General features: G+C 37.7%; 1 protein-coding gene across 1 annotated transcript in view; it reads left to right on the plus strand.

Annotated features, from left to right (window-relative positions):
* The window catches only part of TMX4 (thioredoxin related transmembrane protein 4), a 33151-nt gene extending 22509 nt beyond the window's left edge, over positions 1-10642 (plus strand). Inside the window, exons 6-8 of the mRNA XM_049779317.1 lie at positions 4766-4867; positions 8632-8695; positions 9138-10642. Coding sequence (XP_049635274.1) covers positions 4766-4867; positions 8632-8695; positions 9138-9487 — 516 coding nt within the window. The 3' untranslated portion in view covers positions 9488-10642. The remainder of the gene's footprint in view (positions 1-4765; positions 4868-8631; positions 8696-9137) is intronic.
* Positions 10643-19053: the final 8411 nt, after the last annotated feature.

Genomic DNA, 19053 nt, shown 5'->3' on the forward strand with positions numbered 1-19053 from the left:
ATGTTCTTTCTAAAGTTAAAATGTAAATAATCTCAGTTGTAGTATTTCTATTTAATTTTTATATAAATGCCTAGAAGTTTATAATACCCATCCCTGTTACTAGTTTTTACCTTCTGCCTACCTCACAAGTCATTAAAATCTGAATGTACCTCGAGAGAAGTTTCTCATGGAGAGTCGGGGCTGTTTGGCTCTATAATTGTATTGAAATTTTTTTGTTTGTTTATTTTTGGATCACACCCAACCTTGATCAAGGGTTACTCCTGACTCTTAACTCAGGAATCACTCCTGTATCACTCCTGGTCAGACTTGGGGTACTATATAGGATGCAGGGGATCAAATCCAGGTCAGTTGTGTATAAGGCAAATGCCTTACCCCTTGTGTATCTCTAGTCCCCTATAATAGGTATTGATTTTCTATTTTTAGTAGCAACACAAAATTTCTCTAGAATTACGTAATTCACGTTAATGGAAGATGTTAATAATCTAAAGAACAGTATAAGACTGACCAATACCATGAAAATGAGTATGCAGAAGATTGAATTTGGGGAGAATTACTGTTGGGTTTTGCCATAAGAGTTTAGAATTCTAGAGTTTATTCTTTATCTTTGGCACATTTATGTAGAGACTTTCTTCTAATCTTTCTGCACCATCTTTTTTACAATTGTTTACATTAATTCAAGATGGTATCATCATGGACCCTTAGCCAGATCAGTCATTGTTCTCTGTCTTGCCTATTTTTTCCTAAACCCATTTGTTTTACCTGTTATGGACTATTTTTTTGCAATTGCTGAAACCGCCAAGAAATTGGCCCCTAGTGTGTACTTGTTAGGTGTGTTTTTATTCATATAGTCATCCATCATTGACTTTTTTTTAACTTTTAATAGGCAACAAGGAGCATTTTATCTTTTTTATTCATTTATTTTCCAATATTAATAGCATATTCAGCGTATTTGGTGGCAGTTATACAATGTGTACTGTTGCTGACTGGGTTTAACATTTGACTTTTTTTTTTTTTTTTTTTTTTGGTTTTTGGGCCACACCCGGCGGTGCTCAGAGGTTTCTCCTGGCTGTCTGCTCAGAAATAGCTCCTGGCGGGCACGGGGGACCATATGGGACACCGGGATTTGAACCAACCACCTTTGGTCCTGGATCGGCTGCTTGCAAGGCAAACGCCGCTGTGCTATCTCTCCGGGCCCTGGGTTTAACATTTGACTGTGTGTAGCCATAATTTTATTTTAGCTGGTTAATTTCTTCTGTTCACTAGGCCTAATATGTGATTCCTAATATGATTCACTTACTCTTATTTTTTTTTTGGGGGGGGGGTCCACACCCACAGCACTCAGGGGTTACTCCTGGCTCATGCTCAGAAATCGCTCTTGGCAGGCTCGGGGGACCATATGGGATGCCGGATTCGAACCGGTGACCTTCTACATGAAAGGCAAACGCCTTACCTCCATGCTATCTCTCCGGCCCTTAGTTACTCTTCTTTTGAAAGACTGCAGTTATGTGGTGAATTTGAGTTAGAGTAAATTGTGTTCCATCTTTTGGTTCAGAGTCTATATGATATTTAATGCTTTATGTACCTCTTTCTGAGAAGTAAGGGCCATGAGTTTTTAGACTGAAGAATCATTTAATGTATTTTAAACTCCAAAACATCTCCTCCCTCTCTTTTGCCACTGTGATTTATATATTGGTACCTCCTCTTTTAGAGTTCTGTTGGGGGGTTTTCCCTATAAAAATGATGCATTCTGCAAGATACTTCACATAAAACCTATACAAGTCTATAAGCTATATTGTATTGTTAGTGTTGAGATGAAAGCATCCTAGATGAATCCTTGACCATCACTGAAGTTTTTCTGAGCTATTTCTACTCAGAGGTTATTTTAAGAATATTAATCTGACCCAAAAGGTTATGGGTAGTCTCAGGTCTTAGAATATAGCCCGTGGGGCCGGAGAGATAGCATGGAGGTAAGGCATTTGCCTTTCATGCAGAAGGTCATTGGTTCAAATCCTGGCATCCCATGTTTTCCCCTGAGTGTGCCAGGAGCGATTTCTGAGCCTGGAGCCAGGAGTAACCCCTGAGCGCTGCTGGGTGTGACCCCAAAAAACAAACAAACAAAAATGAATATAGCCCATGACATGAGTAGAATCTCATTCTAAAGGAGCTGTCTGTCATTGAGGTTGTCCCACCTCTGAGTGAGACTGTAACACTGGTTAGAAATAGATGCATATAGATAGTGTTGAGTACCTTTCAGTCATTCACATCCAGGGTGCGGGGGAAGCTGGCCTCCTCGTGGAGGGAAGTCTACCTCCTTTTTTTTGTGGCTCTTGGCCTGGCTTCATTCTTTATCTTTACCATTTGATTAGAATATTTCTTCCATTTATTTGACTGTTAATGGTGCTTTCATTCTCACTCTGATCTAAATGTAGCATAAAGTTAGCTTTAATGCAGTCATCTGTTGTAATAGGGTGTTAATATAGGGACTGGGCCTCTGAACCTCATCGTAGTTTTTCTGAATTTCAAGGAAATAGTAAATTATATTTTGCATTGGGCACATGTAACATTGAACAAAGAATACTGTTTATTGTAAGTGATAATTGTAATTTATCCTGAAAATTAAAAATAAATACAAATCTGAAAATCAGTTATTAGTTTTCTTTTGGAAACGTACAGTAGGTCTTGCAAGTACTTTATTATTGTGAATACTAATACTTTTGGTGCTCTAAAAACCATTGTTGGCTTAAGAAAATAAACAAAGATTCATGTCTGTAGTTGTAGAAACATAATTTTTACTGAAGCCTTAATATTAATCACATAAAAGACCACAACCACAAGATGGCAGGGTCTCTCTAAGTAGCTCAATGAAATCATTAAAGAAAAAGCTTATATGAGAAAGTTAAAGTGAGACTTAATAGAACTAAAGGATGTTTTGAATGTGTAATGAATTGTTTGACTTTGCTGTGATTCAAAGGCAATGATTTATTCAATTTTAGAAAACAACTTAAAAGTTTTCTGAGGATTCATTTATTTTGTAAGAAGAACATAAGACCTTGCACATACAACTGTGTGTGATTCATTCTGGCTACATGAGTAAGGCAAATGTGCAGCTATTTAAAGCCAGTTCCACAAAACACTTTCACGTATAACTTCAATGGTAGATTAGCATTCAGCATCTCTTATATTCAATGTATATTTTAGAGTTTAGTTGTGATGTTGCCATTGAGTTATCAAGAAAAGCATAACTTTGTTCAGTACATGGAATTTACTAAAGTGCTGTACAGTAAAATTTAGAACTTCTGTCAAAATTTTGAATGAAATAATCCTTTGATATCCCACATATATTTTTGCTTCCATTAGTCCATTGTTTTCTTAATAAGCAGTGTCCTGAACAGAGACATAGGTTGCATATATACCACTAACAAAGGAAAGATGACAGGTTTTTACATTTTTTGTTTGCATTTCCCATGAATGAGGAAGTTAAGATTTTGCTGTATCTTTATTCTTTAATAGATATTAAATATTTCAATTACATGTGAAAATGCTTAATGTTATTATTGAAACTAAATAAATCAAACCTAATGAGCCTTTATATCTCTAAGATCTACATAAGAAATTGAATTAGACCGTTAACAAGTTTTTATTATTTAGAATTAAACTAGTTTAACATTTTATTTTCTTGACATTTGTAAATTGAGAAAGTAATGGGAGATATTTTAGTAATTTGTATTTTGGCATAAATATGAGACTTGAGACATAAAAAATGTGAATTGGACTTAATTTTTTTTTTGGTGGTGGTGGCAGAGCATTCCTAAGCATTGCTCTTAGGGCCTAAGCCCATTCCTGGTGGCACATGCCTAATTAGGCCAAATGGTTCCTTTTCAAACCCAGCAGTTTCTAGTGACTTTAAGGCCACATTTGTTGGTGCTTGTGGGTCTCCACTGCCACACATGATGGTGCTAGGGAGGACTTAAGAATGCTGGGGCTTGAACTTGAGGCTACCAGAATGCAAGACATGTACCCTTGACTTCTGTCTGTCTTTTGTGCCCCTGGACTCCTTTTTATCTGTCTTGTAAGTTGTAGGCAAGATAATCTTTTCTTTATCTTTGCTTGCTGGTGGTATTTAAGATACAAATCTGACTAGTAAAAGCAAGTATGGAGACATCTTAGGTAGTGTTCTTCATGTAGTAATTTTAATTGCAATATGTACAAATGTAATGATTTTAAATATGGGAAGGGTATAGGAAATTGTTTTATGGATGAAATATGATACTCGAGACATTAGGAGATAATGACAAAAATTTATCATGATGGAAAGGAAACGAGAAAAACAATTCTACCAGAACTGTACCCGATGATGAACGCCAAAGAAATTAAAATTCTAGTAGATATGACCCTGAATGTTACTGATAATCTGTTTTTATTGATTTATCCCCGAAGAATCACTTTCGTCAAGGGTTTTCCAGAATTATTTGTCCTACCGCTCCTCTTTCAGAAGTAGTATCGCCGAGCTTCCCTGGAAATCTGTGTTCTTTAAGCAGACTGAAACCACAAAATACTATTGGTCCTGAAGTCACTCTAATACCCTCAGAGTGGGGAGAGGTGCTGTTCTGGAAACTCTGAGTTTGAAGTATAAACCAATGATGGATCTCCAATGATGTAGCAGGAGGAGAAACAATCTGCAGATCAGTTTTAGGTTGAGAGGGAGATCGAAGCATTTCTGATTCTCATAATAAATGATCCTTTCCCCTCCCTCTTCTGATTCTAGCATCTTCACAACTATTTCACTGTGACGCTTGGAATTCCTGCTTGGTGTTCTTACATCTTTTTCGTCATAGCCACCTTGATATTTGGCCTTTTCATGGGTCTGGTAAGAAACAATGTCAACCTTTTGTCCTGTCTTCAAGCTGTATAACTTTTATGTAAAACTTTGGTGCAAAAAAGAAAGCAGCCAAGAAAGAAAAAGCACTGGTGACTGAATCCCAACTACAAACATGTAGTAACCATGGTGCTTAAATAAAGATATTAAATTTAAAAAACTTAAGAACAAAACTCACAATAATTTCTATTTATATGTAATCTAAGAAATGTAATGCTATTTGCTTGTTTAATACTACTTTCTATTTTAATTTGAGCTATATATTAAGTCCTAATTCTGACCCTCAACTTTGAAGTTGTGTGCCTCCCAGAATACAGATAAAGAAATGAAAGAAGCAATAAGAGGACTTCCTTTAGAATTTACTATTAGTTTCTAAGAAAATTGAGTAATCTGTGGTTTTGGAAGTACTTGCCAAAGCCACAGTTTTTATAACCACTTTCAACCACAAGGTGGGGGGAGTGGCATATAAAAGACTTATCTTAAACTAGTCCCGTCTAGATGGGTCTCTTTGACAGGTAAATTAAGGAGGAGGAGGCAGGAAGCCAGCTTTGTTAGGATAAAACAAATTATAAACAAATAGTGGTTGAAAACTTCTTTTTAAATAATGTTATGAATTTATCTTTGGTGAGTATAGCTATAAATACAAGAAATAAAGCCTTACTTACATCCTGTTAATATGGAAATGAATTCAAATATTCAGTATAGAAAGGTTATTAGTGACTGGGGCTTAAGATAGACAAGAGTTGATTCTAGGGGCTGGAGCAGGAGTAAGCGCTGAGCATTGCTAGGTATGACTCAAAACAACAAAACAAAATAAAGTTGATTATAGATTAATCAAGTAAGTGTTCTAAAGTATCAGTTTTGTACTTAAAGTTGTGAACAGGACCCAAGAAATTGTACAGAGGTTGGGGAGCTTTGCCTTATACATAGTCAACCCTTATGTGATAGTTGAAATACTTTATTGAAATTATTTTTCACAGCTAAACTATGGGCTTGCTTTTAAAATCAAACATATACTATTCATTGTAACCTAATATAGGAAAGACTCTTAAATGCACAATCAGTGTATCAGTTCACTCTGGCAATATAGTTTTTTGCCATCAACTTTGGTAAAGGCACTATATAGAGTGATCTTTTGGCTTGTATTACAGCCTTCTGTGTTGGTTGGTAAGTACAGGTGATGTAAATATTTTTGTTTGGATAGACTATTTTCTGCATTATCCTGATTAGTGTCTAGAGCTCCCCAAGAGAAGTCTCCATTATTAGGAGACAAAGATGGAACTTTTTATGAAACATGGTAAATATGTTTGCTACCTTTATTTAGATGCACCATTATTTGTAACTACATGTATAAAATCCAAAACTTAAACATATAATGCTGAAATAGAAGAGGAAGATGAAATCATCCCTCTGATTAAAAACAGTATCATTGGGGGCCGGGCGGTGGCGCTGGAGGTAAGGTGCCTGCCTTACCTGCGCTAGCCTAGGAGACGGACCGCGGTTCGATCCCCCGGCGTCCCATATGGTCCCCCAAGCCAGGAGCGACTTCTGAGCGCATAGCCAGGAGTAACCCCTGAGCGTTACCGGGTGTGGCCCAAAAACCAAAAAAAAAAAAAACAAAACAGTATCATTCTTAGTGTATCAGAAAGTAGTGACCTTAAATAAAGGAATATTTCATAGCACCAGAAAATAGATCTGAACAGAGAGATAGCATAGTGGTAAGGCGACTGCCTAGCATGCAGCTGACCTGGGACAGACCCAGGTTCGATCCCCAGCATATCATATGGTCCCCCGAGCCTTCCAGGAGCGATTTCTGACCACAGAGCCCGGAGTAACCCTTGAGTGCTGCCAGGTGTGGCCCCCAAACCACCCTAAAGAAAGTAAAATAGATCTGGAACACTTAGGAGGGTTACCTTACAACTCCCTCAATAGAAGGCTGTTTAATCAAACTGTAGACATAAAACAGGCCTGGTAGATAAATGGACCCAACTTCTCTTTTTGAGAGTGCAGGTGAGACCAATTAAGGTGCCACTAAATTAGAGACAAATTAAGACCAGAAGTCTGTTCCAAGCCCACTAGATAGCCAGCCCAGCCCCTGTATGGTCCAAGTATTTAATGTAGGGCTTACTCTGTCCCAGTCTTTGTTGTAGTATCTCTCTATGTTTTGACAGAGGGATCTTTTACCATTGTGGTGTGGCAGAACTGAAAATTTTCTTTCCATTTAGAATCTGAAAGAACAAAAATGTCACAAAACATTGCCCAATAGATAGATAATAGCGATTGCTTAAAATAGAAGTTCTCAACCTTAGCTTTTCTAGTAGAAAAGCCTTTCTCTTTGCTGTTCATATGGGTGGCACTTGCTCTTTTTAAAGCTCTTCCCATATTAACATGGTATCTTGAACCTAGTGATGCCAAATATTGGGCAAATAAGTACTTATAGAGATAGTTATAGTTCCTCACCAAAGTAGGGTATTTATGTGATGTTTATAAAGTTGAATCTAAAGTATTTTGACTTGGGTTACTAAAAATTTTAGAGTACCCTCAATATTAATTGACAAGAAACTATTTTAATGACTGAGCAGTTTGCCAGTGTGAAGATGAAGTTTTAGGCTTAGCTAACTGCAAGAAGAAATGCATACTCTTCTAAACAATTGGCTTTTTCCTATGGCAGGTCTCTTGCCTTGTGTGTTGGGTAATTCAAGGAAATATGTTAATTATTTCCACATTATTCCAGCTTAGTTCACTTGTCTGTTTGACATCAACCTACCCACTCTGGTCTATAAAATGATGAACCTGTTTCTCAAGGAGTGTATCGGTAAAGAAAAAGGCTTGCTTAAGATAGCAGAGAAAGTGATTGATGGTAGGAATCAAGGTCTGAGAAGTGAAGTCAGTCAGTCATGTTTTCTCACAGTTTTACCTGTAGAAATATCTAGTACTCCTTTTTATGTTGAAATTATATATATACACATATGCACGCACATATACATATATTACAATAGTGCCAGTATTATTTCATATATAAAGTATTTACCTTATCTGCCGCTTGGATCCCTCAGCCCTTTTATTATCTTTATATTACAGTCCTTTTTTATTATATCTCAGTGTTTGTTTTTCTTGGGTTTTATCTCCAAAAGCTAGGTCTGGGGACATTCAGTCTGCCTGTAAATTCTGTATTCAATCTTGGAGGTGCTAAGGAGCCACCTGGGCCACACCCAGCATGCAGGGTGGGTTTTGGACATTGTGCCAAGGATTACAATTATTGCTTCTTTTATGCTCTATGCCCCAGACTTGAGTCATATCTAGGGCCCTTGAACATCTGTATTTTTTTGTTTTGGGGCCACACTCAGTGGTACTTAGGGTTTATTCCTGGTTCTGCACCCAGGAGTTATTCCCAGGAGGTTGGAAGACCCTATGATGGACGCTGGGGATCGAACTCAAGTTGGCCATGTGCAAGATAAGTCCCTTAATCACTGTACTATCTCTGGCACTGAGCATATATTTTTAGAAAGCACCCTATAGACACTGATGTTTGAACCCTGTTCTAAATTGATAGTCTTTTTCTAATTTCTTTTACAATGGAAGTAAGAAATTCTTATTAGTAAACAGATGAGACATTCATAAGGATACCCTTGTTTTATTGAGGACTGGTGCCAAACTGCTAATTAATTATATATTAAAATTGGTTGTATAAACAGTGCCCAATTTGGAAATAATTGCCCTATTTACTTACTGTAAAATTACTTTCTACCCTCTAGGTTTTGGTGGTTATATCAGAATGTTTCTATATACCATTTCCAAGGCGTCTGTCTCAACGTTCTGGTAAGTATTGCCAACTATTACAAATTAACCTAATAGAGTATTTTTGTTGTTTTCTTTTTCTTTTTTTTTTCCCATTTTTGGTTTTGGGGCCACACCCGGTGTCTCTCAGGGGTTGCTCCTGGCTCTGTACTCAGAAATTGCTCCTGGCTTGGAGGACCATATGGGATGCCAAGGGATCGAACCAAGGCTAGCACACTCAAGGCAAATACCTTACCGCCTGTGCCACCGCTCTGCTCCATTTTTGATATGTCTTAGTGTACCCTTTTATACTCCTATGAAATGTGGTTTCTTCCCCATGTTATATCAAACTGTTGCTGCAAGGTAGAGATTGCTGGCCTTGTGACCCTTGTGCCCCACTGTTTAATTTTATAGGTAAGGGTACTTATTGATGGCTAGATAACCATTGTTGATTCAGCGGTGCGTCCCTCTTTTCCTTCCACAGAGCAGAATCGAAAGTCAGAAGAGGCTGATAGGGCTGAACAGGCAGAAGAGGAAAAAGATGATTCTAATGAAGATGAGAACAAGGACAGCCTTGTAGATGATGATGAAGAGAAAGAAGATCTTGGCGATGAGGATGAAGCTGAGGAAGAAGAGGAAGAGGACAACTCAAATACTTGTGTGGATGAGGAAAGGGGCGATGCCCATGATCAAGGACCTTTGAGAGAGACCCAGGAGGAAACAGAACTTGAGGGGACTGAAGACCTCCCTGAGCAGCCTCCATCAGCTGGCTCAGAGGTACCAGAAGAGGCACTGAGGAAGCGCAAAAGTCCACATGCTAAACAGGGTCTATAAGGTTCAATACAGGATTCCCATCAAAACAAACCAGAGGCATATTTCAACTTTATTCTTGTCTGTAGTTTAAACCAAATTCTTTTCTTGAATGAGCAAGCTTCTCTTAAAAAAGATCTCAAGTCATGTGGTCTCTGGCATTAAGCTTCATAAATATGAATGAGAATGTTTCAGGAAGGACAATGATGATACAGACCATTAAACATGGTGTTAGCTTTCTTTGTGGGGACTTTGGAGTGGCACACGTTCATTTTTTGGGACTAGACCATCTTTAACAAAAGAAGCAAATCCTCTGTTTGTACAGTCGTGGGCAAGACTTGAGGCCCCATCCATTGCAAACAATGTGTCCCTCAAAGTACAGTGGTGGTCTTCTCTTTTTCTGTTGAGTATTAATTTTTCAGACTGTTAGAAACTATCAAACAGCTTAGTACATGAGACACATTTTTAGAGATAGGTATTGAGAAGGCCACATGGTATTTTAGCTTAGGGATTATCACAGTATTCTAAATCTATGTTACGCTTTATTTTGTACCTTGAATTTTTCCAGTTCTCACTCTGTGGGCCTGCTGGCTTCCCACACTTTTAAGAAACTTCCTTCATAAGAGGAACTCAATGCAGACAGCAGCCAGCTTACCATCAGCTGCCTTTATTCCAACTTGAGGGTTTAGAGACAATCAGGAACCGCAGTCCATGAAGCTATGTCTGCCAGGCATCTTGAATGAATTGTTGTAATCTTTGGAGATTCAAAGGGAACTGGGCTTTTACAGAAAATATTTTCTCTTTTTTTTTTTTTCCCACAGTGTAGTAATCCCCTACCCCATCCCCCAAATTCACTTAATAGTATTTCTTTTGAAGCCCAAAATCTTGCTGGTATAAGGGAGTCTTGTGAAAGAAACTTAAATACTGTGTTGTTTTACTTCCACCTCAAGGGGATCCCTGGCTCTTAAACCACTATAATAATGATCGAAAAAATCATTTCTGGTTTCCCTTCTGTGATGTGCTTTTGGTGAAAGAATTAATGAAACTGAATATCTGGAAATGAAAGATTTTGTTTCATTTCCTTCATCCTTAATCTTTTATAGAATGGTATCCCTGTAAATCTCTCAATATTCAATCTATCCAAAGTACCTAAGGGGTCCAGTTTCTTTTAAAAAAAAATTCTGCCGCAACTGATTTATGTCCTCAACTAAACTCATAAAATTAGATCCCAAGTCTATGAGAGATGACTAAATTTGATCCTTTACCTCCTGGTTTCAGCAAAATAAGTAGAACAGGTTTATGAAATTAAAAATGTTTCTGTCATTTTTACAAAGAAATATGCAGTATTCTTTTTTCCGACTGTTTAGACAACCTTTCCTATGTTAACTAACTGAACTCAGGTTCACATAGGGTAAGGTTCTGAAACTTTATACACTGTGTAGTTGAAAGCGCTTATAACAAGCCCCACACAAGGAGTTTTTATCCTGCCAAACTTCATTTTTAAAGAAATGCCAGCTGAGAGAATTTTGACTTTGGTTTTTACCTACCCTCTCCCACCATATAGATCTCTTCTACATCTCACCAAAGTGCCATGATTATGATAGTTCCACCTCCTGGATTCCAGGTACAGGTTCAGACCTAAGCTGTCACTATATAGCTTTCTCTTATAATCAGCTAAAAAAAGATTTCAAAGTTTCAGTTTGACTAAGTTCCAGTTCAGCGGTATGGAAGAAGGGTTTTATATAGCCTTTCCCATCCCCAGACTGAACTTGTATGTGTTTTTGTGTCTGTCTGTGCCTTTGCTTGCACACACATGCAAGTGGATTACTGAACCAGAGGGGAGAGAGTAAAGAAATAAAAGATGCTTTGGCTTCTCACAAATATAAAGCCAATTTCCAAATGCACCCCCAAATAGTACCTAAGAAAAAGTGAAAAGGTATTTTCTTTATCATTAAAAATAATTTTAGGGAAGGAAGAGAAACTTTGTAAGGAGGAGGGTCCATGAAAGTGAGTGGGAGTTTCACTGATAACACAAGTATATATAGCTAGTTTGATTGTTTTCCACTCAAGGTCTTTATTTTCATATTTAACAGAAAACTAAAGGGAAAGTGTTAGCCAAAAGTCATTAAAAGTTAGAGTAATATTTCAAAAGGATTTTATGAATTTTTTTTCTGTAACTAATGCCAATATCCAAAAGTCAACTGAACAACACCTGATTTTAAAATGAAATGAGAATCAGGTTTCTCCGTGTTAAAATTTCAGTTATTTTATCCTTATAGTATTTATATATAATAATAATTAGGAAAATTAACTATATCACTGTATCTTGAAATGGGAGTGCCATACTTTATGAGAAAAGTACATTTTCATTGTTTAAAAGGAAAATTTGGGATTTCTTTCTACATGTTTCTAAGTTTCTTTGATTAATCCTCTCTCAGTATACTTGCAAAGTCATCCGAACTTGACTAGAGATCTCATATTGGCAGAACATATAGTCAATCCCTCTTTCCTTTTGAAATCAAAGCACTGATTGTCAAAAGAAGCAGGGCCTACTTTAGTTTGTTGTACTTTGTTCTACCTGGACAAGTCTATGGTCTCAGACGTAGACCTCTAATACATTAAAAAGTTCAAAATTTCTATAGTGGTCAGTATATAAGCTTTGGTTGTATTGACATTTGACAATGAAGAAAGCCAAATTTTGACTTGTATTGCCGAACACTTCTGTTTGATAACCATGGTTACTAAATGATTAGAAGTTATGTAATGTCTACAGAGCCTGTATCCTGTAACATCTTTGGAGTAAATGATTTAACTGCCTTTTAAGTCGATTTCAGAGCAAGTGACTTTTTATTATCAAGGCATTCAAGAATGGACCCATTAAGGAATGCTCCCCAAGCAGAAAAGATACGTTGTACTCCATAGTTATCAGTATAAAATCTTACTAAAATTGGTATGAATCAAAAGAAGGAAAAGGTTCCTTTGCTAACGTATAGTAGTGTTTTACCTATATCCTTCATTCAAGTGTTGAAATGTTATTTCTGCCAGTGTTATAAATGTGTTATTGACCAATCCTACCAAATAGAATGTTATAGAATGTGATCATGTAAATCTGTTGTGCCAATGGAAAGTTCCCTTGTTTAGTAGTATCTTGTTACCTCAGTCCTGTTTTGGGTGTCTTAAGATGATTATAGCTTGTTTGCAAAACTGGACGTGGTGTCATCAACTCTGGTGTATGTTGAGGGAGAAGCTTTGCGAATAGCTTTCCTGAACCAGGAGGCTCTGATGAAAGGCCTTTGAAAGCTTCCAATCAGGATGTGATTTTCAGATATGATCATTCTCAGTAAAGTTTCATGTGAACTGTGATAATGTATAAGTAGACTCACACAACCTTGTCAGATTTTGATGTAATTAATCATATTTGTTACTAAATGTAGCTTATTTGTGAAAAGACCATTTTTATACTGAAATATTGTTTGTATTGTGATGCATTATAAATTTGTTATTTATTTTCTTTTTATTAGATCTGGTTATTTGGTCTAGTGGTAGAATTGAATTATTTTTCTCTTCATATTTTCTTTACTTCCTCAGATAGCATCGGTAGTAACTGGAATCGATATTCACTTATGTGAGTTTCAAGCAGTGCATTGCCTGAATTATAATTTATTACAACTTTGAATGTAACTTTGATATTTTATGTTTCCATTTTACTGTAAATTTACGTTTGTATGAAAACCTAATGATCGTGATAACTAAGTTAAAGCAAAATAATATGTTGCTTTCCATGTATTTTCACAAAAACCATTTGCTTATGCAATGAAAATATTTGTTAAAAATGGTATTTTCTTCTGTATCTGTTGTCTGTGCAGCCTTAGTTTTCTGCTTCCTTTCTCTTAACTTTCTTTTTAACTTGATAAACTCAAACACGGTACCTGCTCTGCAGAGTGTATAAAGTCAAGAATAAGCCCAAAGAGCCAAGTGCTTGGCACAGCCAGTTGCATTATGTATGGGAACTCTGCTCTTCCAGGTCTCCTAATTATTGAGGCCTGCTACGGCCAGTGCTCGAGCAGATGGCAAGGGGGGATGTCTCTAATCAGTTCATCTATGCTTCATCGTCTCCGCTTCTGCCCTTTAATGGGAGAGACTCCGGCCAGCAGCTTTCTCTCAACCAGGACAGAAGGTGGAAGGCGAATACAAATAATTCGCAAGTGTTAAGCTCTTTTGTGAACACCTAGAAAATTAAGCCGCAGAAGTTAATAAAGCGCTCAAGCTGAGTTCCTGTCAAGAGGTTTATTGAGGGAGCAAGCAGGGTTTTTATGCCCTGCTTCAGTGGGAGGAGCAAAAACATAGGATTGAAACTTAAACCAATCAGATTTGTACAGGTACAACGATTTTAACCAATGGGAGCAGACACATTTTGATGGCGGGAAGGATAAGGAGGAGCCTGGCAGGATGGGGGGAGGGGAAGCAAATCCTTAATAGATCTTACAGTGTAAACCTTACAAAAACCTATCTATAATTGCGTGTATGAGAGCAGTTACAAAAACAGGTTCCATGGAAAGATTAAGGAATCTAGTTAAGCCAGATTCTGTGTGCTGGGCTAAATTTATTTGCAGAGTATCTTTTTGGCTCGGGGCTAAGCAAACTTATGGCTTGAATCAGGCTCCGTCTCCCACACATCTACACATTATGGGCTGACTTTGTATTTTTTGTCTTCACCTAACCTTCCCCACAACTACACTCTAGTAAAAAGCACAAAAGAGATCAGGTGACTCTTCCCAGTGTTTTCCCTTTCAGAGAATGAAATAATGGAGATGGAATGTTTCACTTTTGAAATGTGGTACAGGGATGTGTGGTAAGAAAAAAATACCTTAAACTTACATAGTACCAAGTGCCTCCTCTTTCAGGGGACTGGGCTAAAAATGTTCATTTGCCTAAAAAGAATTATCAGAATGATTATAAGATTTATAGGAAAAATTAATATAAAACATCTGCAGTGGGATTGGAGGGAGAGTAAGGCGCTTGCCGTGGAAATAGCTGTCCCACTTCAAACTTGGCACTAATTATGGTTTCCTAAACACTGGAGTAATCCTTGAGCACAGCTCCTAGTAATCCAGAACCCTACTCAACCCAAATCATGTGGTTTCTTAGTCTTCATGAGTTTGGTTATACGTGCATCAAGTTAGGTAACAATGCAGATTTTGCTTTGGTTTTGTTTTGGGGGCCATAACCAGCAGTGCTCAAGAGTTACTGCTTGCTCTGCATTCAGAAATCACTCCTCGAAGTGGTGCTCAAGGGACCATTTGGGATACAGGGGATTAAAACTGGGTTGACTGCATGAAAGGCAAATGCCCTCGCTGCCTTCTCTGGATACCCTGTTCTGGCCCCAACACCACCGGTTTTGAAGTCAATAACCCTGAATTCCAAACAGCTCACTTTATTGCCTTAATATTGAAGGAGCTTTAGCACCACAATAATAGGAATTCTTGTTTTGAATGTGTAAACTTCATGAAGTTAATGTTAGTAAGCAAATGTGCGTTTATAGACTACAAAATCCAAGGGTCTTTAGGACTAGAATATTATTGGTTTCACCTAGTTGGTGTCAGATATCACTGGCAGTAGCCATTCTGCTTCATGCAGGTTTTTCTGGAATGCAGGTCAAGAGAGGCTTTGCTATCTAATATGAGGCTTCTGAGGTGTCTGTGGCCATTTTTACCCTAACCCATCAGAAGGGAAGGAGTATGGAGGATGATGGGGACGGAATATGGATGAGCATTCCTGAGAAATTTGAATGCTGGATTGCTTTTTACCACATGTGTTTCACTTCTGTTGAGCCTTTTCAGCTAGAAGACTCTCAGGGTCACATTCTAACTTAGGCCAGGATGTGAAATTTTGCATGATCTTATTAAGAACAGATTTGAGGCTTAATATATCTGTCAGAGTGACAATCTTATTTCCCTTTATACCCTAAATTTCTGAGAAATTTTAGTATAAATACAATACAGTAGAGAAATGGATTCATAGGTTACTTCTAGCCTTTTTGCTTGGTATTTAAGAAAGCAAAACTTACAAACTAATGGGTGATGGATTTGCACAGACTTTATATTTTCTTTGGGAAGATGAATATTATTAAGAGTTAGACTAAAAGTTAAAGAGACATGGAATACATATAAAAAGTAATGGGACTGGAGTGATACTACACCCGGTAGAGCATACTGCCTCACACAGGACCAGCTTGGATTTGATCCCTAGCACATACGGTTCCCCAAGCCCACCAGGAGTAAACCCTGATGTAGAGCCATTTGAAAACATTGAGCGCTACTACTATTTGTGGTCCCTAAACATAATATATGAGAAAGCTAACCCAATCTGAGTAGTTACCTGATGCAAGCAAGCAGTATTAGCGGTTGTTGAGGCAGAAAAAGATTTGTGAACTCTCGGCTAGCTATAAACAAGTAATTGTTAGGCCTTGTATGTAGTTGGAGTGGGGGGGATGACTTAATTATCTCAATGGAAAGCTACTAAAGGTGTTCTGAACCTCATTTTCTTTTTATATAGAAAATTGATAGGGGTATAGTTTCATATTTATCTTTGGCAGCTTTTTCCTCTCACTTTGTACATTTGTAGCACTGAATCAGTGATTCAGATGTTCCGTAACAGGGATTCTAAGTTGATAAACATAAATAATAACAGGCCAGTTAATTTTAAATTTTTGTCAGTATAGATATATGCTTTGGAAAGATTTTTTCTAGCAGATTTATTTGTGCTCTTGTCAATGGTGGAACATAATTTATATGCTAAAAATCTTCTATTATAGTTACTAAGGCAGAGACCAAAGATGATTCAGAACACATACCTCAACAGAACAGATTGCTAGATTAACAAAATTAAAGAGCTATAGCTTTTGTTTGTGCTTCAAATTGTAATTTTCTGTGCAATAAATTATATGTCTGAATCTAGATTTGATTAGTGACAGCAAGATTTTGAGTTTACCATTAACTTAGTTATTTTCACTAATGAGTATACTGCACAGGGTAGTCGAAGGACTTTATATCCCAGATTGCTCCATACTAAGAACCAGTTAGGGCCAATATGGCAATACCACATCATTTGGTTTCAAACTGAAAAATTTAAGATTTATTTTGTGTGTGTGTGTGTGGGGGGGGGAGATAGCATGGAGGTAAGGCATTTGCCTTGCATGCAGAAATTCGGTGGTTCAAATCCCAGCATCCCATATGGTCCCCTGAGCCTGCCAGGAGCGAATTCTGAGCATAGAGCCAAGAGGAACCCCTAAGCGCTGCTGGGTGTGACCTGAAAACCAAAAAATATATATTTTTTAAGCAGTGCAAATTATAATTTATATAATATTCAAAAGAAGTATAAGTTTTATAAATATGTAAATAATAGCATTTGTTTTGAGAACTTCGGGTTTGTTGCATACAGTAGTAGACAAGCTACTGTCCTTTGGATACATTACAATCCTTGAAACAAGTTAAAAGTTGTGATTTCAGAAAACAATTCCAAGGAATTTTTTTGAGTTGGAAGAGCTATAATATTGAAGCACAATGATGACTTAGTAGTAAAATTGAATCAGTAGAAAGCTTGGAACATACTGTTTTAAAAGTGTAACCTTTAGCTGTCCTTTAACAGGCTAATGAGATGAATTTGAAGCTTCAGTATTTCCAAAATTTAAGAACATTGCAGAACAGAAAACTTGAAAACCCTCCTACTACAAATGCTAGATGTATTGGTAAAAGATAGTTGATAATTTTGAAAAAATGGTGCCAGCCACAAAAAAAAAAAAAAAGAAAAAAGAAAAAAGAAAGAAAAATTTATAGCCTCAAAACCATGAGGAAAATAAACAATGTGTTACTAAGATCAGTCCAGGACCTGTAGTGGTGATTGTGGTGAGCTACCAACCTCAGTAGCCACAGAATATGTATTTTAATGGCCACATGATTAGAGGGTTTGCTTATAGCAATATGAAAAGTTGGAACTGAAACTGCATAAAAATAATAAGTATCCGGGACCGGAGAGATAGCATGGAGGTAAGGCATTTGCCTTTCATGCAGAAGGTCATTGGTTCGAATCCCGGCGTCCCATATGGTCCTCCGAGCCTGCCTGGAGCGATTTCTGAGCGTGGAGCCAGGAGTAACCCCTGAGCACTGCCGGTGTGACCCCCCCAAAAAAAATTAGCATCCATCTTCATAGGACCCAGTATTGAAAACTATTCCTGTAATGCACATGTCTGATCTTAAAAAAATTAAACTTGAATCATTGATTATGGCAAGATGAAATGTTGGAATTGAAACTGTATGAAAATATTAAGTGTGTCCATCTTCATAGGATCCAGTATTGAAAACAATGTTCTTCCAGTTAAGTAAATGATATGTCAGGTTTAACAAATTCATTCTTAAATTTACATTAGTTTCATATTCTCTTTAAATTCTCTTAAAAGCTATGATAAGAAAGATAACTCAAGGGGCCGGAGCGATAGCTCAGTGGTAGGCCTTGCACGAGGCTGACCCAGGACGGACCTCGATCTGATCATCGACATCCTAGATGGTCCCCCAAGCCAGGAGCGATTTCTGAGCGCATAGCTAGGAGTAACCCCTGAGCATCACCGGTGTGTTAAAAAAAAAAAAAGATAACTTGTATTAAATATTAATTATAAAGTCCTAGATGGTGGTGGATGGATGCTGAGGCGTTTCCTGGCCCAGCCTGGCGCCTGCAGCTTCTTTGGCCTAGCGGGTCTAGGTATAAATCCCTAACCACCATGTGCAAACTCACATGGCTTCTAAGATAACCGCCTCTCTATACTTAACTTTAGAACTTTATGGTCTAAATAAAGGTTAGAGCTCATGTGATGCTGTCTGTTGTCTATAATTGCATTCACAAAAAAAATCATCAATAGTAGACATTGTTTCTCAAAAGTATTCCTTTTATATTTGGCCCTTTAATCTCCACAGCATTTCCTTCCTCATTCAGCATTATTTTATATTTTTTGTCTGGCTTTTGCAAAACTCTCTGTGGGGGGGGGGGGTTGTTTTGTTTTGTTTTGGTTTGGTTTGGTTTTTTTTTTTTTTTTTTTTTTTTTTTGGCTTTTGGGTCACACCTGACCGCGCTCAGGGGTTCCTCCTGGCTCTATGCTCAGAAATTGCTCCTGGCAGGCTCAGGGGACCGTATGGGACGCCGGGATTCGAACCACCGACCTTCTGCATGCAAGGCAAACGCGTTACCTTTATGCTATATCTCCTGCCCAAAATTCTCTATTTTGTACCCAAGGTATGAATACTTAGTACTTCTGTGTTTCTTTTCCATCTTGGGCTGTGTGCATGTGCGTGTGCGTGTGTGTGTGTGTGCGCGCGTTAGTTTGGGGGCCACACGGAGTGCTCAGGGGTAACTTCTGACTACTCAATAGCTGTGTGTATGTTTGTGTGTGTATTAGTTTTGGAGCCACACAGTAGTGCTCAGGGATTTCTTCTGGCTCTGTACTCAAGAATAGCCCCTGGCAGGCTCAGAACTATATGGGATGCTGAGGACTGAATGCAGCTCAATCCTGTGTGAGTCCCTACTGCCACGCCATGCAGCAT

The sequence above is a fragment of the Suncus etruscus genome, chromosome 9 (assembly GCF_024139225.1).
Source record: "Suncus etruscus isolate mSunEtr1 chromosome 9, mSunEtr1.pri.cur, whole genome shotgun sequence".
NCBI lineage: Eukaryota > Metazoa > Chordata > Mammalia > Eulipotyphla > Soricidae > Suncus > Suncus etruscus.